This window comes from Stigmatopora nigra, chromosome 18 (genome assembly GCF_051989575.1).
Source record: "Stigmatopora nigra isolate UIUO_SnigA chromosome 18, RoL_Snig_1.1, whole genome shotgun sequence".
NCBI classification, from domain to species: Eukaryota; Metazoa; Chordata; class Actinopteri; order Syngnathiformes; family Syngnathidae; genus Stigmatopora; species Stigmatopora nigra.
The window spans coordinates 4821230-4843418 of NC_135525.1; the positions used below are offsets into that span (position 1 = coordinate 4821230).

General features: G+C 36.7%; 1 protein-coding gene across 1 annotated transcript in view; it reads right to left on the reverse strand.

Annotated features, from left to right (window-relative positions):
- LOC144211474 (protocadherin-15-like) overlaps nucleotides 1-22189 on the reverse strand; it is a 97916-nt gene that overhangs the window by 64073 nt on the left and 11654 nt on the right. Inside the window, exons 2-10 of the mRNA XM_077738766.1 lie at nucleotides 21091-21250; nucleotides 11752-11766; nucleotides 11174-11239; nucleotides 9149-9309; nucleotides 8910-9065; nucleotides 7062-7181; nucleotides 4584-4694; nucleotides 3095-3265; nucleotides 44-152 (exon numbers count right to left, since the gene is read on the reverse strand). Of these exons, the coding sequence (XP_077594892.1) occupies nucleotides 44-152; nucleotides 3095-3265; nucleotides 4584-4694; nucleotides 7062-7181; nucleotides 8910-9065; nucleotides 9149-9309; nucleotides 11174-11239; nucleotides 11752-11766; nucleotides 21091-21223 (1042 nt within the window). The 5' untranslated portion in view covers nucleotides 21224-21250. The remainder of the gene's footprint in view (nucleotides 1-43; nucleotides 153-3094; nucleotides 3266-4583; nucleotides 4695-7061; nucleotides 7182-8909; nucleotides 9066-9148; nucleotides 9310-11173; nucleotides 11240-11751; nucleotides 11767-21090; nucleotides 21251-22189) is intronic.

Consider the following 22189-nt stretch of genomic DNA (forward strand, 5'->3'; position numbering starts at 1 on the left):
ACTAAGAATTGGATGACCATCAATCAATTTTTTTTTTACCCACCGATAAGTATGGAGTAAAGAATTCCTGGTCTATCCGACGGAGGCTGGATGTTCCTGTCTTGATCCACTGCTTGAATGGGCGGAGTCACATTGAGGGGGTTCACCTTAGTCTGGACACAAAACCATATGCATGTTTGCTGAACAGTGTGCACTCTTCGCAAAGAATAAAATATGACTATGAGTTATTTTAATTTGTGTCACTATGACTTTTGGTGCAAAAATAAGATTTGTTCAAAGCCAGGGACTGGAGGGCAAGTTTACCTTTGCAGCGCCTTGCAAAGTAGTTCTGGTTTCCTATTGTTATATAAAAATTAAAATCATTTGGCTGCCATTGCCAACAACAGACGTCTAACCCAATTTGACTGGGAGAATGGATTGAAGTCTAATGTCAATGATGACAGGTAAACTAGGGATACCACGATTAATTGAATAATCGATTATGGTAGTCAATGTGATAATGATTTTACTGTACTGGCTGCTTTTTCATCATTGTGAATAAGTACTTGGATGTAATGCCTGTCTGCAATGCTGTTGCTTTCATCTTGTTTGCATATTTAACATCACCTCATGCAATTTCATTTTCCACTACAGCCATTACTCATCAAAACTTCTTATGCCACAGCAACATACATATACACATCAAAATGTAGCTCAATGTCTTCCGCAAATGTTATATCACCGCAAAGGTATATTACCGAGTACGTGAGTGATGCATTCAAGCATATTTGTAAATATAGACAGCCTCACCCGCTTGACATTTGAGGACTCAGCATATTGCACCTGTGATAAATCATTTTTTAACGTCACACTGTTCGATTGCAGAAATGTGTTACAACGTTTTTTCTACCACTAGTCTATATTTCTGTTCTTTGGACTGAGTTTATTTACTAGAAATTGATTTTTCTCATTTTCCCTTGGTCTAATAGGTTTTTCATATACCATAGTTCTATAACTTCTATTTCAATCTTGTAAAAAATGTTATTGCTACTCTTATCCTTTTCATCAGGAAGAAGGTGCGACCACCAATATATACGTATGACTTTTTCCCACCTGAAAATAATGTGTTATTTGTTTTTTATTCATATATTTGTTAAGTCCTGTTTTTATAAAAGCAAGCTTTCATATGAGCACTATTCTTTCAGTGCTATTGAGGACGACAGACGTCCAATCAGGTGTTTTTTCCATCCCGTGACTGTAATTTTAACTTTTACCAGGATTAACAGTGGTCAATGTACAGCTCAGTTTCTATTTTTGATAATAATTACATAACCTGATCTCAGGTTGGTCCGCACTGTGAGCAGTTTGCATGGTCTCCCGGGCTTGTGTGGGTTTTCTCTGGGTGTTCTCGTTTCCTCCCGCAATCCAAAAAAATTATACAGTAGACAGGTCGAACCATATAAATTGCCCCTTGGTATAAGTGTGAGCGATTACGCTAGTCGGTCTTATTGTGCCTTGTAATTGGCCGGCCACGAATTCGGGTTGCCGCCCACCTGGGGGCCATAGTTATCTGGGATAAGCTCCAGCACCCCCTGCCACCCTTGTAAGGATAAGCGATTCGGAAAATGAAGGAGTGAATATATTTTGCCATGTTATGATTGTGATATAAAAAAATTTAACCTACCAAGAAGCACCTTGAAATTTACAGCATTTTAGTTATCTCGAGTTTTCACAAGCCAAAGAGTTCTGCAGTACTGGCCATGTATCTTTATTGCATCCTTATTTGACTGCTTGTACTCAATGATTGTGACACATTACCGCGAGTTGTTTACTCAACTTATTCACTCATCTCGCTGTCGCTTGCAGCCATGAATTTCGGCGGTGTGTTTGAAGAGAGCCAGCCCATGAGGTGACCCAATATTGGATACCTAAATGACACGACTAGCGCTTGTGTGCACTTTGGCTCAAAGACGCCAGGGTTGTCATATTTTATTAGTCTGATTAAGGCTGTAAAAGTGTTTTTGCTCCTTAACTCTCCTCATCGCCTTGCTTTCACCCCTCTTTGCCTTTCATCCTACTTTGAAGCATTCGGAAATATTTGCATAAATAGAACATGCTGGCTAGATATTCATAGGGGATCGTGCACAGAAAAATGCTCAGGACTCTATGGAAGAACCCCCACGAAGCAATTAAAGACTTCAAACTTAATTCTCAAGAATTTAGAGTATGGTGTCAAACCTAAAGTCCCAGGGCCAGATCTGTCCCAAAACTTAGCATCAACTTTGTTTCCCGTAAAAATAAAATTAACTTAAAAAAATACTGTAGTCCATAACAAAGCCTGTAGAAATCAGATAATAATTAGATGTTACACTTTATTTTGAAAATCTTAAATAATTGTTTTATCTAGAAAATAGGTTGCTTTGGGTTTTTACTGTGTTTATTTTAATCCTTTTTAAAACTAGAACCACAAAATATATAACTGCAAATTGAATCAAAAACTAAATGATCTAAGATATTGTTTTTTGAGAAATGTGTTAGATAAAAGGAATCATAACAATAATCATTTTAGGAAGAAAGATATTAACATTAGGGTGTTAATTTTTTTTTTTAAATGAATGCTTTTTAAGACAGAATGTTCACTGGCTTTCCCCTTTTTGTTTTTTCTTCTTTTTTTTTAATTTGATCTTTTAGTTAACACTTTTAATAACATTGATGGTAAGACACAATAAATCATGTGCCATTTTTCTTCTCTTGCTGTGAATTGAAAGTACATACCACTACTATATGTCCAATCCATTTGATCTGGAGAATAATGTTCATTCGAATCAGACAGTTGTCGCAGTCAATGGCAGCTACTAAGTTAAAAGAAATCACTGCTAGTTTTTCTCACAGTGATTTTATACCATGGCGCCTTTGTCAATGTCTGTCATTGCCGTCGTCCTGTTGTAAATTTGATTTTCTACTCCATAAAAGTCTATAAAAGTTTTCTTTTGTAAGGTTATCAATAGTAGACGTTCAATCAATTCAAACTGGAAGAGTGTCATTCCTCCCACTTCAATTGGAAACCAATGTTTGAGAATGAAAAGCACAAAAGAAGTGTTTTTAGTGTCCATACCGGTTCGGTCAGCTCCAGAACATTGGACTTGTACGTGATGGGACTGCAGTCGCGGGTATTTCCCACCAAGGTGCATGGTAAGAACATGGGCCCCAAGTCATCACCATCCAGAACGTCTACAGTTAGCGTGGTGGTGGCGGTGTGACGCTCACTCGGGTTGGGTGATCGATCCTGGAGGACAAAGAACCAGAATAATGTTGGGGTGTAAGGTTGGTGAAAGGGATGAAAAATTTATAGTTCACTCATTTGCTGCATAAAAATGAATATTATACCTTTAAACATTCATATCAAATTCCCATGTGCACATCAATACAGTTATAGTTATAGCAACTTGTTGTTGTACCAAATATAAAATGTGTATCTGCTGCAAATATTATTTTTACAACAGTTACAAATTGTTTTTGGTACAGTTCGTACAGGTAACTTTTAGTAGTGTGAAAAATTACTTTAATTGTAACATTTAATATTAATAAGTTTGCAGTTGAAGAAAGAATAACTTGTAGTTGTACAAAGTGTTTTTGCATAACAAATATAGTTATGGAGTATGAATTATCTTGGATAGAATTGAACTAAAGGTTTTAATTCGTTTAACTTGTAATTTCACAAAATACAGTTGGAACTGTAGTAGGAGTGCGAATTATCTTTGCTAAAAATGATCAATTAGTGGCTATTTGTACCAAAGTTAATTCCTTGGTAGTTTAACTTAAATATAGTTAGTATGCATTAGCGATGCATGTAAAGTTTAGTTGTACCAAATTAATTTTATTTGTCCAAAATACATTTTTAAGTGTCAAAGTGATTTTTTTTTTTTTGGCAAGACTACAAATTGCTTTTGCCAGAATCTATCGATTAGTAGTAAAAGTAACTTTTAAGTATACCAAAGTTAACTTGCAGTTGTACCAAATACAGTTTCAGCAAGTTTTTACATACAATTTTAGCTACATTGTACAAATAATATTTGTATATGTAACAAATACAGTGGTTTTTTTACGACATAGCGTAAAAAAAAAGAGTGAAACATATGAATTGTTATTTGGGTAGCAACTTACTTTGAGAAATCTTTTTTTTTTTTTGTTTAATGGAAGATTAGAGATTTAATGGATGATGGCCCGATAAACCTGCTCCAATGTCTTCCTCGTTAAAACACCTTTAGGACATAAAATGTTTATTTGCTCCGGTGAAGAGTTTTAAAGGTGTCGGTCTGTCTCGACAAAAGCCTTCACGGATGAATCATCAAATGTATTTGTTCGCAAATAAAACATTCATAGAGACGGCGAATAAAAAGTAGGAAAACAAAAGCATTAACAAAGACATTAGTGATAATTAAGGACGGGCTCAGGGTTCCCTCCAGAGAAGAAATAGTCCCAGACTGTGTAAATAATGTTGCTATGATAAGGTTCATTTGCATAACTTGATTCCCACTCGAGCTAGAAGGTTCTTTTATTGGCTCAGGGCAGCCATTTAGAATAAAAATAGAGTCCCGACTCACATTGGCCTGGATGACAACCAGGTAACGTGTTATCTCCTCGTAGTTGAGACGTTCTCGCAGCACCACAGCGCCAAACAAGGTCAATGGGATGTCGAAGGTTTTGTTGGCCGTCTGAAAAAAATGTATTAGAATATATTGAGACATTAAAAAAAATGTTTTTTTTTTTATGCCAATACATTTGAACTGGAATGGACATAGACTGTATGTCCTATATAGTCATATAAGTCATCAATGGCAAAAAATGAGCATTTTCTTGGTTCACCCATTTGAAAATGGACCTTCTGTTTGTTTTTAAAGAGCAACAATTTTAAAAATATGTTTTTATTATAAAGGAGCAAACAAAAGAAATTTGGAAATTATGGATTTTTACCTTTAATTATTTTATAGATCATTTAATTAACCAAAAAAGTATTTTTTAATTATTATTATAAAGCAGCAAACAAAAGAAATGTAGAAATAATGGATTTTTACATTTAATTATTGTACAGATCATTTACTCAACCAAAAAGTTTTTTTTTAAATTTTATTTATTTAAAAGAGGAGAAAATATCATAACTTTTCTTTATTTAAAAGAATACATTCAATTAAAAAAGGTAGTCTAGTCCATTTTATCCAGTTTTTATATTTATAAAAGGGGGGGAAATGGATGCATTAAGTATTGTTCAATTAAAGGAAAATATTATCTTTAGAATTAATAAAAAGGAGATATTTTCACAAGTATTTTGTTCTGGATTCCAGTAATACTGCAATAAATACCACACATTTGTGTGTTAGCATCATTGCTGCAATGAAAATTTTGCGCATGTTGTGATGGCAATATTCTAACAATTGCACAGTACTAATATAGAGTGAATATATACATATATACAAACAATATAATATGGCAAATCGTCTTTTTAAACTGATTGGCAGTCATTGATAGCAGTAGAATGTTCATTTGCTGCCAGACTACCCTGTTCAAACGCATTTGGATGTCTAATAGTGATGAACACATTTAAATTCACAGCAGTGGGATGATTGGATGCCAGACCATTGGAAATCTCTCATCATTAATGGCCCTGAAAGAGTTAAGTAGCATCAGCACAAAACCAGAAACAATAGGCAAGAGATTTTTCATTTGAATGTTTTTTGTGCTAAAGGGCTAAAATTGGCCACCCTGGAGTTTGGAATAATGCTAGCGGCAAATAAATACAAAGAGAGATAGAGAGAGAAAAAAACAACAACTTCATTTGTTGAAAGGAGTCGATCATCAGCAAAATATGCCCGATAGGTCATTCTGCAAAATTCACAACTGTCATTTTTGTATTTTTGTTTTTGAAACACAGGTCAGAAAGGTGGCATAAACAAACTGAGGGTGATAATGACTGTCATTCTTAGCATGATTATATCACGAGAAAAAAGTAGACAAAAATGCTTTTCTTTTATATGAGTATGAGTAAATAATAGCCTAAAGGCATTTCTATTGATAAAACAGGTCAAAGGTGTAAAACCGATTATACATTTTCATCTCACCCAATTCAGAGGGCACTTTTTTACCAATTTATTTTGTGTTTCCGTTGCCCTGAAATGCCCCCGTGAATCACAAACTGTAAATATGCTATTAAAATGAAACAATCATGGCCCAGTGAATGCGTGGTTAGCACGTAGGCCTCACAGTTCTGAGGTCCTGGGTTCAAATCCAAGTCAGTCCACCTCTGTGGAGTTTGCATGTACTCCTCGGGCCTGCGTGGGTTTCCCCTGGGTACTCCAGTTTTATCCCACATTCCAAAAACATGCCTGGTAGTCTGATTGGACACTCTAAATTGTCCATAAGTATGAGCGAGTCTGCATGGTTGTCTGTCTCCATGTGCCTTGCGAACATGTCGCCACCGATTCAGGTTGTCCTCTGTTGGAATTGTCTACAGCACCCCTGTGACCCCCTATGGGCGTGCATGGGTTTTTGCAAGGTACTTCAGTATCCTCCCACATTCCAAAACCATACAGGTCCATGCAGATCACTCAAAATTGCCCAAGGGTTGAGTGTAAGCATGAATGGTTGTTCGTCTCCTAGTGCTCTGTGATTGGTTAGGGTCACCATTTCAAGTTGTGTCCCGCCTTGTGGTCGAAATTGGCTGGGATAGGCTCCAGCACCCCCCACGATCCTTGTGAGGAATAAGCGGTTTAGAAAATGAAGGAATTTATGTTATGTTTGTTCAGACATAAATGCCTTCATTCTGTTTCTATTTGTGGTCAACTTTGGACAGCTGTTGAAGTTCAGGTTTTAGTCTATAATTATAGGACAAAATACCAAGGTGATCCATGATCTTGAATTGTTCCTTTTTCAGGCTAAAATTAGTCCTTCTGTCTTTCTTGAAATGTAGTATATGGCACTGTAAGACTCATATCATACAAAGATAGCATTCTTCAAATTCTGGTTATTTAATAAGAATTTTAGGAAATGTCATTACACACTGTGATGTTAATTAGGGATAAACATACCGGATCTTTGGGGTTGTATTGGATGGTGTATTCTATCTGTCCGTTGGGGCCATCGTCAATGTCAATCGCACCGTTGTTGGCCCAAAATCCTGAAAAGATGGTCGTGCCCACTGGAGTCAACTGGAAACATGAGAGACATTTTATTTTAGATATATAGTTGGCTTGGATAAACTCCAGCATCCTATTTGGAGAGAAGCAGTACATAAAGATAGTCTTTAGAGAGAGTATATGTAAAAATACTATTGTTATTTCAAATATGAACATATATTTGTTCATTTACTCCCATTTTTTTCAGTTAAAATGGATCGAAAAACCATCATTGTCAAAGACAATGTGTTAAATCTGACTATTTGTTCATGATTTTATCCAATTTTTTTAAAGAAACTGGCTGAGAAAAAGATTTTTCAAATATAAACTGCCTTTCTAGGTGAATTGTTACCATAAGCCTAATCAATGATGAGTTTCAAAAATAGGTCGCAAATTTATATGTGATGACCTGAATTTTGAAGAGAATAAAAACTAATAAATCATATTTTTGTCTCTGGCAAAACCCAAAGGATAAACCCAGCAGGATAGAATCAGAATTGAGTTTTATTTTAACAGAAAAGCCTCTTGAAGTTGAATGGTTGCCATGGAACATGAAAGATCAAATGTTGCCAAAAATGATTTTTCACGCTAGGTTTTTGTTTGTTTTTTGTTTTCATCAGCCAACCGCTTTGTAGCTTGGTGCCAGAATGTAAATACCATCTCCAAACAGACTCATATGTACATTTGGCGATCCTTATTCTTCTTCTTATTTCTATCGGAGGTGGGGGCTCTAAAAAAATCCCTAAACTCAAAAGTTCTACATTGATGTAATTAATGCATTCCTTTTGCCAAATATTATAGCCAGTTCCATACTCTGATAACATTAAATTCCCCTCTGTCTAGGGTGTTTTTTGGCGATACATATTTTAATAATGAAGCATAGCAGCTCAATGGAAGGCTGTATTTTGCCGGGAGTGATGAGGTGGAGGAGGAGGAAGGTCGGAAATAGATCGAGTGTGGCAGAGGAAGGGCGGCGAGGTTCAGAAAAGGTGACAGGATAAAGAGCTGCCAGAGGTGAGGCTGGGAAAGTGCAAAAAAAAGTGGATGCCATCTTGAGGACGGATTGAGTTGGACAGGCCGTGGAAAAATGCATAATGAGATATTCTGCTGCAGCCCCGTTTGGTTGGACTTTTAAATTTGGTTTTGCCTGACTTTAGACTGGAACAACAGGTTTGGCATTTAAAAGTCTATTTTGGAGCTGAATGTCGACAAAGCAGCAGAAACGTCAGAGTACAATCAAGATATCAATCAACATTTGCTAAGAAGAGGAAAAAAAGACATTCCATACAATTCTATTGAAACAACTTATTGATGGTGATTGTTCAATGCTGACATTGATTACCAGAGCTTTAAAATTAGTGTCCGAACAGGATAATTTCAGAATATATAAAAACCTGCTGGGTTTGGTCCAAACTAAACCTAAAAGGGTGGTGGTGAGATTCTTTTGTAGTTTTGTGAATACAAACCAGTGAACTCTGGTGCAGAACAAAGCAATAAGGGTCTATTATGTTTTGGTCCTGGCTAAAGAAAGCACATTTTCCTATTGTGAATACGCCCTTAGATTTGTGGTCAATTAGAACGAGACTGGAACAAGACTTTACCAAAAAAAAGAAGATAAATCATTTGACACCAAGTCAACACCAAGACTGAATATTTTCATTGATTGACCCCTCACAGTACTGAAGGTCTAACATAACCACCAACAAGAATGAGTTAAAAACAGCAGTTGAGTTGACTAAGGGGCAAGTAGAGTATTGTTACCTCGCTCACAGCAACATAGTATCTGGGCTGCTGAAATCGCGGCCTGTTGTCGTTGCGATCGCGCACAACAATGCGCACCTCGTGGAGTATCACCGTGCCCACTAGTTCATTGGTACACTGCACCTGAACAACAATCGACTGGATGTACGATGGAGGCTGGGGAAAAAAATCATTTCAACAAGTTAAAATGATGTTTTCTTAATTAATCTTTTAAAAATTGTTAATGTTCGTCTACATACATCTCTGTCAAGAACCCGTCCAGTGCTGTTAAGATAAAGGGCTTGTTTGGATGGGTCCAAAATCACCCAGTAGTTGTGATTGTCTCTTAAGGACAAAGAGATAGTTCGGTCCGGACCTTCAGCAACGCCATTAATCTGCATGTTCTCCACCAACAATGTTCCTGAAAAATAATAGATAAAGCCAATTTGTTTGTATAGCACAATTCAGCACAAGGGAATTCAAGGAGCTTTACTTTACATGAAAGTCAGCAAGACACCGTTAAGAAAGAGTATATATACTATTGGATAGAAATCAAATCACAAAATTAAACAGCTTGTCGGTAAATTTTCCATTGAAATTGGTGAATGTACCTGTCATTGTCATTGACATAAATGACTGGTGTATCTGTATTTGGAAGTGACATGTATCAGTCATTGGACTAAGCCAATATGAATGACTTTGTTATTGATGCATATGAATGTCTTTATCACATAAGCAAGTCATATTAAATCAGTAAGAGTTAGAAACAAAACTAACTACTGTATTCCCTGGAAATGAGTGGCACTTGTTTCCATAGTTTGGCTGTTTTGGCCATCCCAATTCGAATAGATTTGACATTATGGCTGACATTGTTAGGCAGAAAAGGACAGCGACTCACCCAAAAATAGATATCCGTTACATGCAGCAGTGCAGCAGCCATTAGTTATCAGCCATCATTTTCAAGGTAATAAAAACCTACACTTTGCTTTGTTCTTTATGTGCTTTCATATACAACATCTGTAGAATCTAATACCTTACACCAAATTGGTCTATGATCTTTCATGCTCCCCTGGAAACAATGTCAAATGCTTTGATGTGATTTACTGCTACGGAGAATGAGATGGAAGCAAAATCGACTCTTATATATTAAATTATATATAAAAAAAAGACATCCAAAAAATACAGGTTCAGTCCATTTGGTGTCTTGGTTCATTTGCTCTGTCCAAAAGAAAAAAAACACGAATCTCAACTAAAACAATTCTTTTGCGACTCCATACTGTCAATGAGTGAAGCTCTTCATGTGCCAGATTAAAACAACATGAATTCTAGAAAATGATCATAACAGCTGAGAATCAGTAGAAAAAGAACCTTCTTCTAAAATGAAAGATTGAGAGAAATCCCAGAAATGTCGTTTGTGTAAACCTAGGGATTTTGATTTTTGTAATCCTGTTTCTAATAGAAAAAAGTAAATGATAGCATTCCTCGGTTTTTGTAAGAAAAAAAATCTTGTGCCACAAAATTCACATTTGCAAGAAACTGAATTTGCTATGCCGCATTTGGGATAAGGCTTGATTCTTAACAGCCCTAAATGTTATCAAACCAGTATTTCCGCTGTAAAAATGGGTTTTGAATAGTGTCATTCTCATTCTATCCATGACCAAAACATGCTTGAAGCCTGACTTCACCAAGACAAAAGCTAGAATTTTGTTAAGTTAGACCAAGAGTTAATAAAATGACTACTTTGGTTGTAACCTTTAAACACACTGTTACCTGAAAACACCCAAAACTCCCAGTAACCTTTTTGAAATAAATTTCAAGCACATCTAGAAATAATTATTTTCGACCTGATGTTGTCTGCGGTCTGTAAGAGAGTGACATGGCTTACAAAACAGTTTTGTTGGCAGCGTCTAGAAAACTCTAAAGAAATTGCAAGGTTGACGTTACGAATAAGTTTAGGCATGCCCAACTGTGACATCCAACCACGTCCCAGTCTTACAAGCCAAAGACAGACCATTCTCGAAAGAAAACGCATGGCAACATTTAGCCTACAGTCAGTGGACTCAGGTGTAGGAGGAAGATAAAGCCACTCATACCCAATTCGCGCGTTCCACTGTCACCTGAGCTAAAATTGCAGAGAATGAGATGTGCCTAAAGCAACGGCATGGGAGGCTGAGGCTTCATGAATATTAAGCGGCACAGTTTACACGCCTGGCCAATTGGCAGCTGTCGAAAAAAGGACCAGCTTCAAACTTTGGAGGGAGCAATTTGACATTGGCATGACTTACCGTTGGGACTCTCCTCATCTATGGCGACAATGGTAGCAGGTGGACCCGATCGAGAGAGTTTACATTCTGTCAGAGAAACAGACAAAATATCATCATGAGCAAAAGCCGCTTCATAGTTCATTTAGTACAATTAAGCATTAAATAAGACCTAATTATTGCAGTTTATTAACTTCTGTGATGCTTTCAACGAAGGCTGCCACAATTAATTGCTTGTTGAATTAGCAAGTCATTATTTTTGATCGTGATTGGATGAATCATTTAGAAATTTTGATGTTTAAATATACTTTTTCCAAGTCTTGGAACTCATTGGCCGCCATTGACGATGAATGACGTACAAACCATTTTGTCTTTCACTAAAAAGATACATATGTTTCTAGATTTCTATAAAGAACACATAACACGAACTATTTATAGAATAAACACATTCGTCGATTAATGGCCAAAATAATTGGTGACAATTTGAATGTCAAGAAAATCTTTTGTGGCAACCCTACTATTTCCCCCCTGTTAGGTGATTTATAGGGTCAATACATATAAGACATGAATAAAGGAAAGGGCAGAATGGAAAGTGTTCTCACCCTCGTATTGCCAGTCTGCAGCAGAAGACCAACCAGGAAGAAGAAAAGGAAAGATGAAGGAAAGAAATAAAAAAAGGAAGGGTGAAATTAGGAATACATGTTCAAGCTGTGAGTGCTTTGACGTTTGGAATATAGTGTAGGACCATTTTCCCTAAACTGAAAATGAATCCTGTGTAATTATTTGCACCCAAGCAGGTATCGAAGAATGTGACATTCAAATATTAAAATGTATTCTGATTCATCCGTCCTTGATATAATAGATTCTGCATCAACATTGAAACACTCTCCAATCACTTTTTTTAGGATAAAAAGTTGTGAGCTCGGGCTAAATGTGAATTCATCATGTTACCTGATCCTGGAGAAGAGAAATTCCTAATAAGGTTGACCTCTAATCTACTGTTCTTGAATGTATTTGGGGCCCAAAACTAAAGATTTAAAGCCCATTGGCATAACTTTTGAACTAGTGTTAGTGTGAAAGCGTAAGAATTGGAAGAAAACATACTCTAATCTCTGAAAAGTTAGAGTACTTTACATTCAAATAAACCACTGGCCATATTACTGCACCTGTACCTGTTTCAGACCAATGCTGAGACTATAATTTAAATGTATTGGCCTTTTTTGAAGATCAAATTGAGCAAGCCTTGGTCATGTATAGACCAATCTTTAGCACAACAATTCCTTCTTTCAATCATTTTAAATGATTTCTCCTAATTTACTGTTTATAATGAGGGAAAACACAAAACCCCCATTACCCACCAGATTGTGTTTGACTTTGATGGATACGGTTTTATCAATAAGTAATTGAATCCATTTTTTGGCTTTTGTTGGAATTCAAAAAAATACGCTTATGAATCCAACATAGCGAATAATGTGGGTTCCTTCAATAGGAATCAAATAACATCATGTCCCTTCTGCATTGGTTTTTAACTTTAAAGGCTGTATAGCAGTTTAGACAAAAAGAACGCATGTTTGGTTTGTTTATTCGTCCATCGCCTGAAGCCCAAACACTGGAAGAGAATTTTCCACTCTCTCTTTCTCATGCTTTTGTGATTGTGTAGAGGTCGTAGTGTGACAATAGACAGTAGTTATGAGACCAGCTGGCCATTGAGAGTGCATTTGTTTGGGTGTGCGAGCATGACAGATGCGCATCTCCTGCCTGACTGCGTCTTCATTTTGTGTTAGGCAATACCCCTCATCTCTTACCGACTGACCTCTAGTGTTGCCATTAAGAACTTTTTTTCATACTGGACTAATCACCAATTTTTTTTGCCATTTGTCTGTCATCGTCAATGGCAAACAGTACTCAAAAAATGATTAAAGCAGTTGATAAACCATCCAAATAAACTACTAATTTGCTCCTTGACTGATTAGTCGATTAATCTTGGCAGCCCTACCGACCACTTGTTCCGTGTCAAAGATTTTTATGTATATTTTGTAGTAGCGTACCAATTTGTCTTTGTTCTGCCTTTTCTCATCGATCAAGCAGCTTTTAACTGTCTATCTACTTTGCATCTACCGTCGTTCCTATTCAATGAAATTCAACTGTTGTAATCTATAGTGATGGTCTGACACAACGAGAAAGGCCGAATGCCATGAAAATACATGAAGTCGTAATATGAATTGGAGATATTGTATGCAGTACTCACTGGTGATAAAATGGAGATCCATGGAGATGCAACACACTTTTATCGGATGCTAATTGAATCAAGCGCCGCGGTAAGAGGCATTATCTCAGCACGAGGGTCAAATTAAGACAACTTGTGGTCTGGCGGTGGATTTCATTATTCACAGGAGTTTATTGCAGTGACTTTATCACCGAGATATAATCTAGCAAGAAACTTAGTGATTGTTTTAAAATGTTTTATTGTTGCCATGTTAAAATGATTCATTTCAAAGGACTTAAGAGAGGTCAATAGTTTGATCTGAAGTTAATTGCTTTCACATTCAGCGGTTAAAAATTGGCCCGAGTTTTCAAACCGTTCTTAACTTTCCTTGGCTATTACTTTGCTGCGGAAGAAACGGAAGAACAGTATTCATTAAATGAGCAATGAACTGGGCCTTTTTCATGGTGAATCATTAAACTTTGACGCCAGAGGCGAAAAAGTTTTACGATTTAACATTTGGAAAGGATAACTATTTCCAATTGGGGTTCAATTGTGCAGTCCTCCATTTTCGTCAAAGCATGAGCTCTGGATTCACACAAAATGACTGCCTCAAACAAATAATATGACAAGACAACACCTGAAGAGTGCACGAGAGGCTGAGGTAAGATAGTTCGACACACAAGGAGCAGGCCGACAAGAAGTGAAACTAATGGTCTATTAGGCTAGACATAACCAGAACGTGAAGCACGGGGAGATCAGACTAAGGTTGATTTCACACCAGTGGTCTGTTTGTCCTTTTCCGATTCAGGCGGAAAACCGATAACGTTCTTCTGTTTTGTTTTGGAGCATGTGTTCTCGGTGCAATAACATCAAAGGCTGAAGCGCAGAGCCACTCGTCGGCCATTCATTGCATATTAAAACGCATTGTGTATATTTCACCATAATCCAGCCAGAATCATGGCCACGTCATTGCAGTTTTAAATGAAACGGTTTGTAAATCCATCAAGGATTCAACAAGTTAAGGAAAACAGATTCCCAACGGGTTGAGGCTTAACGTAAAATGCATTATTACCAGGAATTTCCCCAAAAATAATAGATATTCAGACATGTTAAAGTCCCATTTAAGCCTTTCTATTTTTTTGTAACTGCATAACATTTGCTGATTTCCTCATCCTCTGTTAAGGAATTGCTTCTCTGTCTTCTTATGAAAGTCTTCAGAACAAAAATAATCAGTGAAATGACTGCGCTAGATCAATTGAATAAATCCATCTGATGCCAGGATTCTGTCAGACTGATGAAACACTCTGCAGAGAGGCAGGAGAGCAAAATGAGGTGACGTTCAAGGTGCAACCCACATTTGGGAACGATGAAGATTTCTTTTTGTGGAAGGAATCAATAGGAAGGCTAACTCACGACAGCTCTTTATTGAAACATTCTAAATATCAATGTGGTCTTTATTTTCTATTTCAATGCAGTCTATCGGACTTGGCAGGAACAGGTTTCTGAGGAACTCGAAGACAAAGGGTAGATGACAGCAAGGTGACTGTGGCCTATCCAACAACACACCCACGAGTTGACACTCAACACGTGAGCTCAAGTTTCACCTAAAATATACATGCGAGACTGGTGACTCAGCATGGCAGCTGGCCCATTGATGATATTTTGGAGATCAGGGGTTTTATGAGGTCAGTCATTCTCAGATGAATACACTACTATGTTGGCTAAAATTAGGTTGGGTGAACAATTAAACAATCACTGATGTTGCACACCTTGGTTTAGAACTGATTTTGATGGTCTTGGTGTGGTTTCAGACCTGATTCACATGCGTGTGATTGTCCTTTTCTTTCTCTGGCAAAGAAACACATGATGAATTTTTCTTGGCAGCAGGACAATTTATCCCCCAAAATGATGGATCCACTTTGGGCACGCGTTTTTTTTCCAAACTGGGGCGCTTCCACAGAAATAATTGACTGGTTTCAGTTGATGGCGTGTCAAGAATGGAGAGAATTCAATACTACTGCTATCCAATTCAAATGCCAAGGACGACACCGGTAAAGGGTTGTGTTGCTACCTGTTGACTTCAAAAACGGTTGGAAGCAACAGTTTTCTTTTCAGACTTTGAACAACTGTTTATTGTCCAAGAAAACTGGCTCATGTTTTTGGGATGTGGGAGGAAACCGGAGTACCCGGGGAAAATCCACACAAATCCGGGGAGAACATGCAAACTCATACAGTCAGGACTGACCGTTGATCGAACCCTAAGCACCAGAACTGCGAGAACAATGCGCTAACCACTTGTCTGTAGGGTCACCGACATTTGTATAGTATATCGATTTTCAACAATGCTTATCCTTGTCAGAGTTGAGGGGTGCTGGAGCCTGTCCCAACAGACTTCTGAGATTATTTGGACCGAAAAAATCATTTCGTCCGATTACTCATTTTTATGTAAGGTGAACTGGAAATTGTTTGGTGTCCACAAATTTAAACTTTTAGCAACTAAATAGTTTTGGATATTTTTTTAGTTCTGTTGACTTTGATGCAAGAGGCTTTTTATCGTTAACATAGGCTCTAGAATTTCACAGTTAGATTTTCAGATGCTGGTGAGAGTTTTGCAATGCAAAAAGTGTGCGCCATCTCAAAAAGGGTTTGATAACGCCACATGTAAAAGGTTAAAACAAAAGGATGACCTGATAAAAGAATACTTATTGTAGAATCCATTTCCCCTCCAACAGTTCTTTGGCGTCATGTCCATTTTCAGCTTCTATCAGCAGATACACCTTTCCCTAGTGCTCCCCCTGGTCCAATTCCTTTCCATCCCCAGACAGACTGCCACTCATCCATCATCTCTTCAGCTAACCACCCGTCCATTCTTTTGCCCCTGGATTCACTCAGCCTTGGAGGACGGTGTGGGGAAGTGAATTTGAGGAGAGGGGAAATGGAGAAGTAAGGAATTAGAAAGAAGACAGTCAGAGTAGAAGTAAAAGGAAAGGATGGCAAAGAAGAGACAGCGTGACCTTGCGTAAGATTGATGCATCTCTGTGTGTGCACAAACACGGAAAGTCACCAAAGAAAGTCACACGGAAAGTGAATGTTGGAAGGGTAGCCACTTTGTCACCGGGTTGGCTTATTCATTAGCCGGACTCGCCGTCTGTCTCTTGGCGTGTCAGCCCTGCCTCGAACCTGCATGGAGTTGAGTGCAGTTGACGGCGGAGCCAAATCAGATACAAGAGCCGACCCGTGGTGTTGGACTGAGCTACCATATCATTCAAGTTTTGTAAGACTGACACAAATGATTATTTATTAGTATTATTTTTCACATTTGTTTCTTATAAAAATCACGCTGTTTACTAATTATGGAGATTAAAAAAATAGAAAGTGCTGTATTTGTCTTTTTATTTTTATGTTTTTATCTATTTTGAATTAAAAGATATTATTTTTCAAGAAAATTTGCAAATAATTTCAAATGTCTTTTGTATTTAAAAATTAAAAATGAATAATAATTTAGAAAATTTTCAAATTGATGCAAAAGAGAATATTTAATGTTTTTATTTGATCATTTTGAATTCGCTCAAAAAAGCAAAGACCATTATTATATGATTATAAATTAACCTAATATTAATATACAAATGATATAAACACAAAGTAAAAATTGATCACTTTAACTTTTCCCCTTTTATGTCTTTATAAAAATATAATATTAACATTCATATTGGTAATAGAACATGATCAAAACTTTTTTTAAAATTCTAAATGCATAATAGACTTCCAAACCACAATGACGAGATGGGATGAATGAACACTGTCAATAGCAACCCAAAAACAAGCTGAAAAACTAGTTTGAAACAATTCAAAGGCCAAAAATGTCGCAAAACAATTATATTTGACCATCAAAGTAATCAATGAGTCAATTTATAGTGACAATCCTACTCCCATCACATCAACCGGATCAATCTTATTTCATTCAGAGTCGTTTGGAGTGCAATGGAGTCTTGACTTACAAGTTATTTCTCAAACTAAGATTTAGGAGGGTCTGTTGCTGGCACAAACATGTTCGTGCAAGCTGTCATTGCCAGGTGATGCCAAATTGAGTCATGCCACTTCCCGGTCACAGTAATTGACGACTGACGTTTACGGTAAACAAAGTCGCTTCCAGATCCACAGATGCTTCTTACGAGTTCAACTGAAGTGTTGAGTCTTTGAGCGGCAAGTCAACTTTCAGATCTTAATCCTGTACCACGTGCCATCTGTCTTGGTTAGAAACCAGGATTCTAGAGTATGTGTGGATCGTATGTTTTCATTCATTTCTTTTCAATTGTTTTTTTCTGGCAGTACTTTACAAGGCCCCAGAAAATGTCATTCAAAAGTATATTCCAGAACCCTGAACAAAAAAAGGACAAGAATGATACCCGACTAAAGTAGTCATGGAAGCATGAATACCAATTGCTACAACAAAAACGTAAAAGGATGTCAACAAAAGTAGACACAATGAGGCGAGTAAGTACCAAAAATTCACAATCAGCCTTTCATTTTCCATGAATCGACACCGCGGATGGTACAAAAGAAGATATCTCTTTTTAAATGACAAATTGTGTTTGGTTATGAATGCGGATGGTAAATCACTATACAGCACTCACTGGTTTTGCCACAATAGGCCACAAAGAGCTATATTTTAACATTGAGTATATTTTTTAAACCAAAACTTTTGCTTGAGTAAAAATTTAAACAATTTCCTACTATTTTTACTCGATTCGATTTTTAAGGATATTTTTTCCACTCATATTGGTTAGGGCAATTTCCAAGGAGAGCAAAGCAAACGGGGGGGATATTGGTTGAGTGCTAAATTCGAGCCATGAGCTGAAAGTTGTGTATTCTCTCACAGTATGCTGATTAAAAATTCACGAGTACTCATGTCAGTCGGGGAAGCAAAAGTGAATAAATAGAATTTCTCAGCCAGGGATCGCGTCTAATTAAAAGTGTAGTACTCATGCTCGTCACGCGGTACCCAGAGAGGCGAAAACATCCAGGGACCGATGCTCATTAAGGAGAACGCTTTATTTTGTTGTTGATAGCACAAAATGGCGGCTGCAAGTCGCAACTAGCTCCATTAAAATAAACATGTGTCTTCAAACCATTCAGTGCCAAAATATTATTGGGAGCAGGGGTTGTTTTTTTTCATAAAGGAGGTTACCTCATTGGTTCCCATTGATTGCAATAGATGTCAATCAATTTGGAATTGTAAGGCTCTGAGTTACTTTGTTTGAAGAAAGAAGTGATTTTATATATTTGCTCCATGTATATTTATTTATTTTTAGAACTCCCCTTTGGCCCATTAAAATAAATAATTATTTATTGATTATTTATGAATGTATTTGTTGTTTATTGCTGTACTTATTTATTCATTATTTATAATTGTATTGATTATTTATTTGTCTGTTTCAATTCAATTAATTACTTCCATTAGAGATTCCTTGCAAATCAAAGCAACAAAAATAAGTTGAATAATTTGTATTTTTAAAATCATTCAAATCTAAACACTGTTGAAAATATCCCTCATAATTCATCATCTAAAGCCATTTTTCAATGCTTTCCTTGCTAATGATAGATGTCTCTTTTTAACCCTCTTTTCTGAATTTAAATAAGTTTCTCACTAATAAACATTTATTCCCTTTCAGTCCCTCTCATTTTAAATTGATTGTATGTCAGCCACTGTCAATGGCAGCCAATGAGCTAACCCTGACTCTGTGATGCATCCATCCTACTGCAATAAATATTGAGATAATTAGATTAATTAATAGCTGGTAAGAAATGAATTGAAACCTCTTAAAACCTTGCACCCGAAAACAAATCAGGCACCTATCTGCATAGCCTTAGCTGAATACCAGCACACTTGTGTGGGCTAAATGCCAGCCAGATAAATCTCAAGGACCAAATGATAAACGTAATATTAACATTCTGACAAATGGGGCAGAAAGCCGTGCGGGTATCATGCTGAGCTTCACCAGCGCCACCAGCAATGACTCTTTCTGCTCAAAACGTTTCATGTGGATATTGCGATTTGATTATTTAGCTTGCAAGTTTAAATCGTACTTGGAGCCATTGCTTTACAACCATGAGAGTTTGTGATCTGTTTGGTTGTTGGCATGTTGCAACTATAGGAAAAAAGCTTTGGGAAAGCGGCAGCTTGGTGGACGATTTATTTAGCACGTTGGCCTAACAGTTCTGAGATTAGAAGATTGATAAGGGTTCAATCCCAGATTCTCCCTGTGCTCCAGGTATTCCATTTTGCTCCCACATCCAAAATGGTTGGTAGGATGGTTGAATACTCTAAATTGCCCAAAGGTATGAGTGTGAGAATGAATCATTGTCTGTTACTTTTTGCCTTGCGATTGACTGGCCACCAATTCAGGGGGTCCCCTGCCTGGTAGCCATAATTGGATGGGATATGCTCCAGGCTTGTGAGGATATGTGGTATGGAAATTGAATGGAGTAATTGAAAAATTTGGAAAAGCTGTTTTCCTAAGGGAAGGTTTGTAGTACTGCTATATCATCATATGACCATACAGTTTACAGGTCTAATGTCATTATCATTAGAAATTTTGAAGACCAACTGTATGTATGTGCATCTGAAATTTCCCAAATACAGGATGAATAAAGTTATCTAATTTAAAAAATAAAGAAAATTGACATGTTTCTGCAATGTAAATTTTGGCCCAATTTGCCCTGACTTGCTACATTTGAGGAAATCCATGTCATTCATTGTAATACCGCCAAGATGCCTCAAAAAGATGTGTTTTGAACTCAATATTTAACAAATTGTCTTTCTCTGCCAACCCTATATGAATAATGCATACAAGAGAATTCAAAATAGCAACACATACAGAACACAGAGAACACAATTTGTTTCAATATCAATATTAATTGAGGACCAGCTGTGAATTCTATTCTTTTCTAACATGCTTCTGATTGGAATAGGCAAATTTGTCCCTTGAGTAAAAATATCAATGTCAGTGTACTATGTCTCCTTACACTAGATAGTTTTAGATTGCGACATTGCTTGATTCTTTCAGCATTTGTGCTCAGGTTAATGTCAATTACCGTATTTTCACGACTATAAGGCACACCGCATTATAAGGCGCACCCTCAATGAATGACATTTTTCCATATATAAGGCGCACTGTATTCTAAGACGCACTGTATTATAAGGGGCACTGTCTATTTTGGAGAAAATGTAAGAATTTTAAGTGCGCCTCATAGTGCACAGTCACCTCTAGAGCCAGCCATTGTTGATGTTTTGGATTTTTTTGTATAAAATCTTGCAGTGGGGGAGGAGCTATATGATGGAAGATTTTGTAAACTAAGATGGCATCTGCATATTTAACTGTATTGTTTCAGTTCAGGCATTTGTGTTTTTTTAATATCCGACAGTAGTCGTTTTTGGTTTTCTGTTTTTTCCATATATAAGGCGCACTGGATTATAAGGCGCACTGTCTATTTTCGAGAAAATTTAAGACTTTTAAGTGCGCCTTATAGTCGTGAAAATACGGTAAATACATACAACGAGTAGAGGATAATCCTTCAATATTTTTACCCATTTTCACACAAGTAAAAATGTTTCATATAATACCATATTGATATGATTATATAAAATAGCCGACATTGTGATACATTTTCCCCCATATAACAGACCGTTACTCAGTCCAGTTAAGGCATGCATAAATAAAAAAGCTGCATTTACCGTCAGTGTCTTGGCCAAGACAGGTTGAAAGCAGCATCAGCAAGATTAGCAAATAAAGCACTCCTATTCCAGTTTGCCAGGGCCATTTTACCCCGGCATGCGACGGTGGTCCCATTAAGTGCATTGCCATCATCTTCACCACCGTCTGCTGAGCGCCCAGCTGCATGGGGAGGAAACAGCAACATGTAGTTACAACAAGTAATAATAGACACATAATAATAGTTGTAGGTGGCAGTGTGCCATTCTAACAAAGTTAATGAACCTTTTCTGAGGATACGAACAGTGGTAGAGTACTCAGATTTATTTCCAATGAACTTTGGACTCCGCCAAAGCTAAATTTTATCATTAATTCTCTTTAAAATCTCTTTGAAGACTGAATTACTAGACAAAGTGTTAAAGCACAGGGGTCAAACTCAAGTGTGTGGCCTGCAATAGTAAATCAAATCATGGAAATTAGTTTCATATTTCAAAATGAAGGATTATTCACTGCTTTCAATATTTTTCATTCATATAAAATGAATTAAAAAGTTTTCTGTTTTTCATGTTTTGGTTTTTATTTAAAAAATGTTTTTTTCTATTTTCTCCCTTTTAAGGTAAGTAATTTAAAAATAAATAACATTTGAAAACAAGAAAAGATTAAGTTTTCTTCCCTTTTTAAAATAAAAACAATAATTAAGATAATATTCTCAGAATTTTTCATTTTTTTTAAATTCAATGTAAGCAAATTTAATGAAAAAAATAAAAAATGATGTCCTGTCATTGGCTGGCCACCGATTTAGGGTGTACCCAGTTGCCCGTCGTAGGCTCTGGCACCCCCGACGACCCTTGTGATAATCAGTGGTTAAGTTTATGAATGAATGAAGAACATTTTTACTTCATTCCTTTTTGTTTTTTAATTGAAAAAGCAAATAAATTAATAAATAAATTATTAAAAAATACAGGAATCACATTTTTTTACCTTAAAACATTAATGTAAAAGTATTAAAAGGAAATGCATATGAGCTGGGAATATAATGGACCTCTGAAAGAAATTATAACAATGATGTGAAATGAATAGATGAAGGTGTCTCTTCTTAGACAGCATAGGTCATTTCCTGTA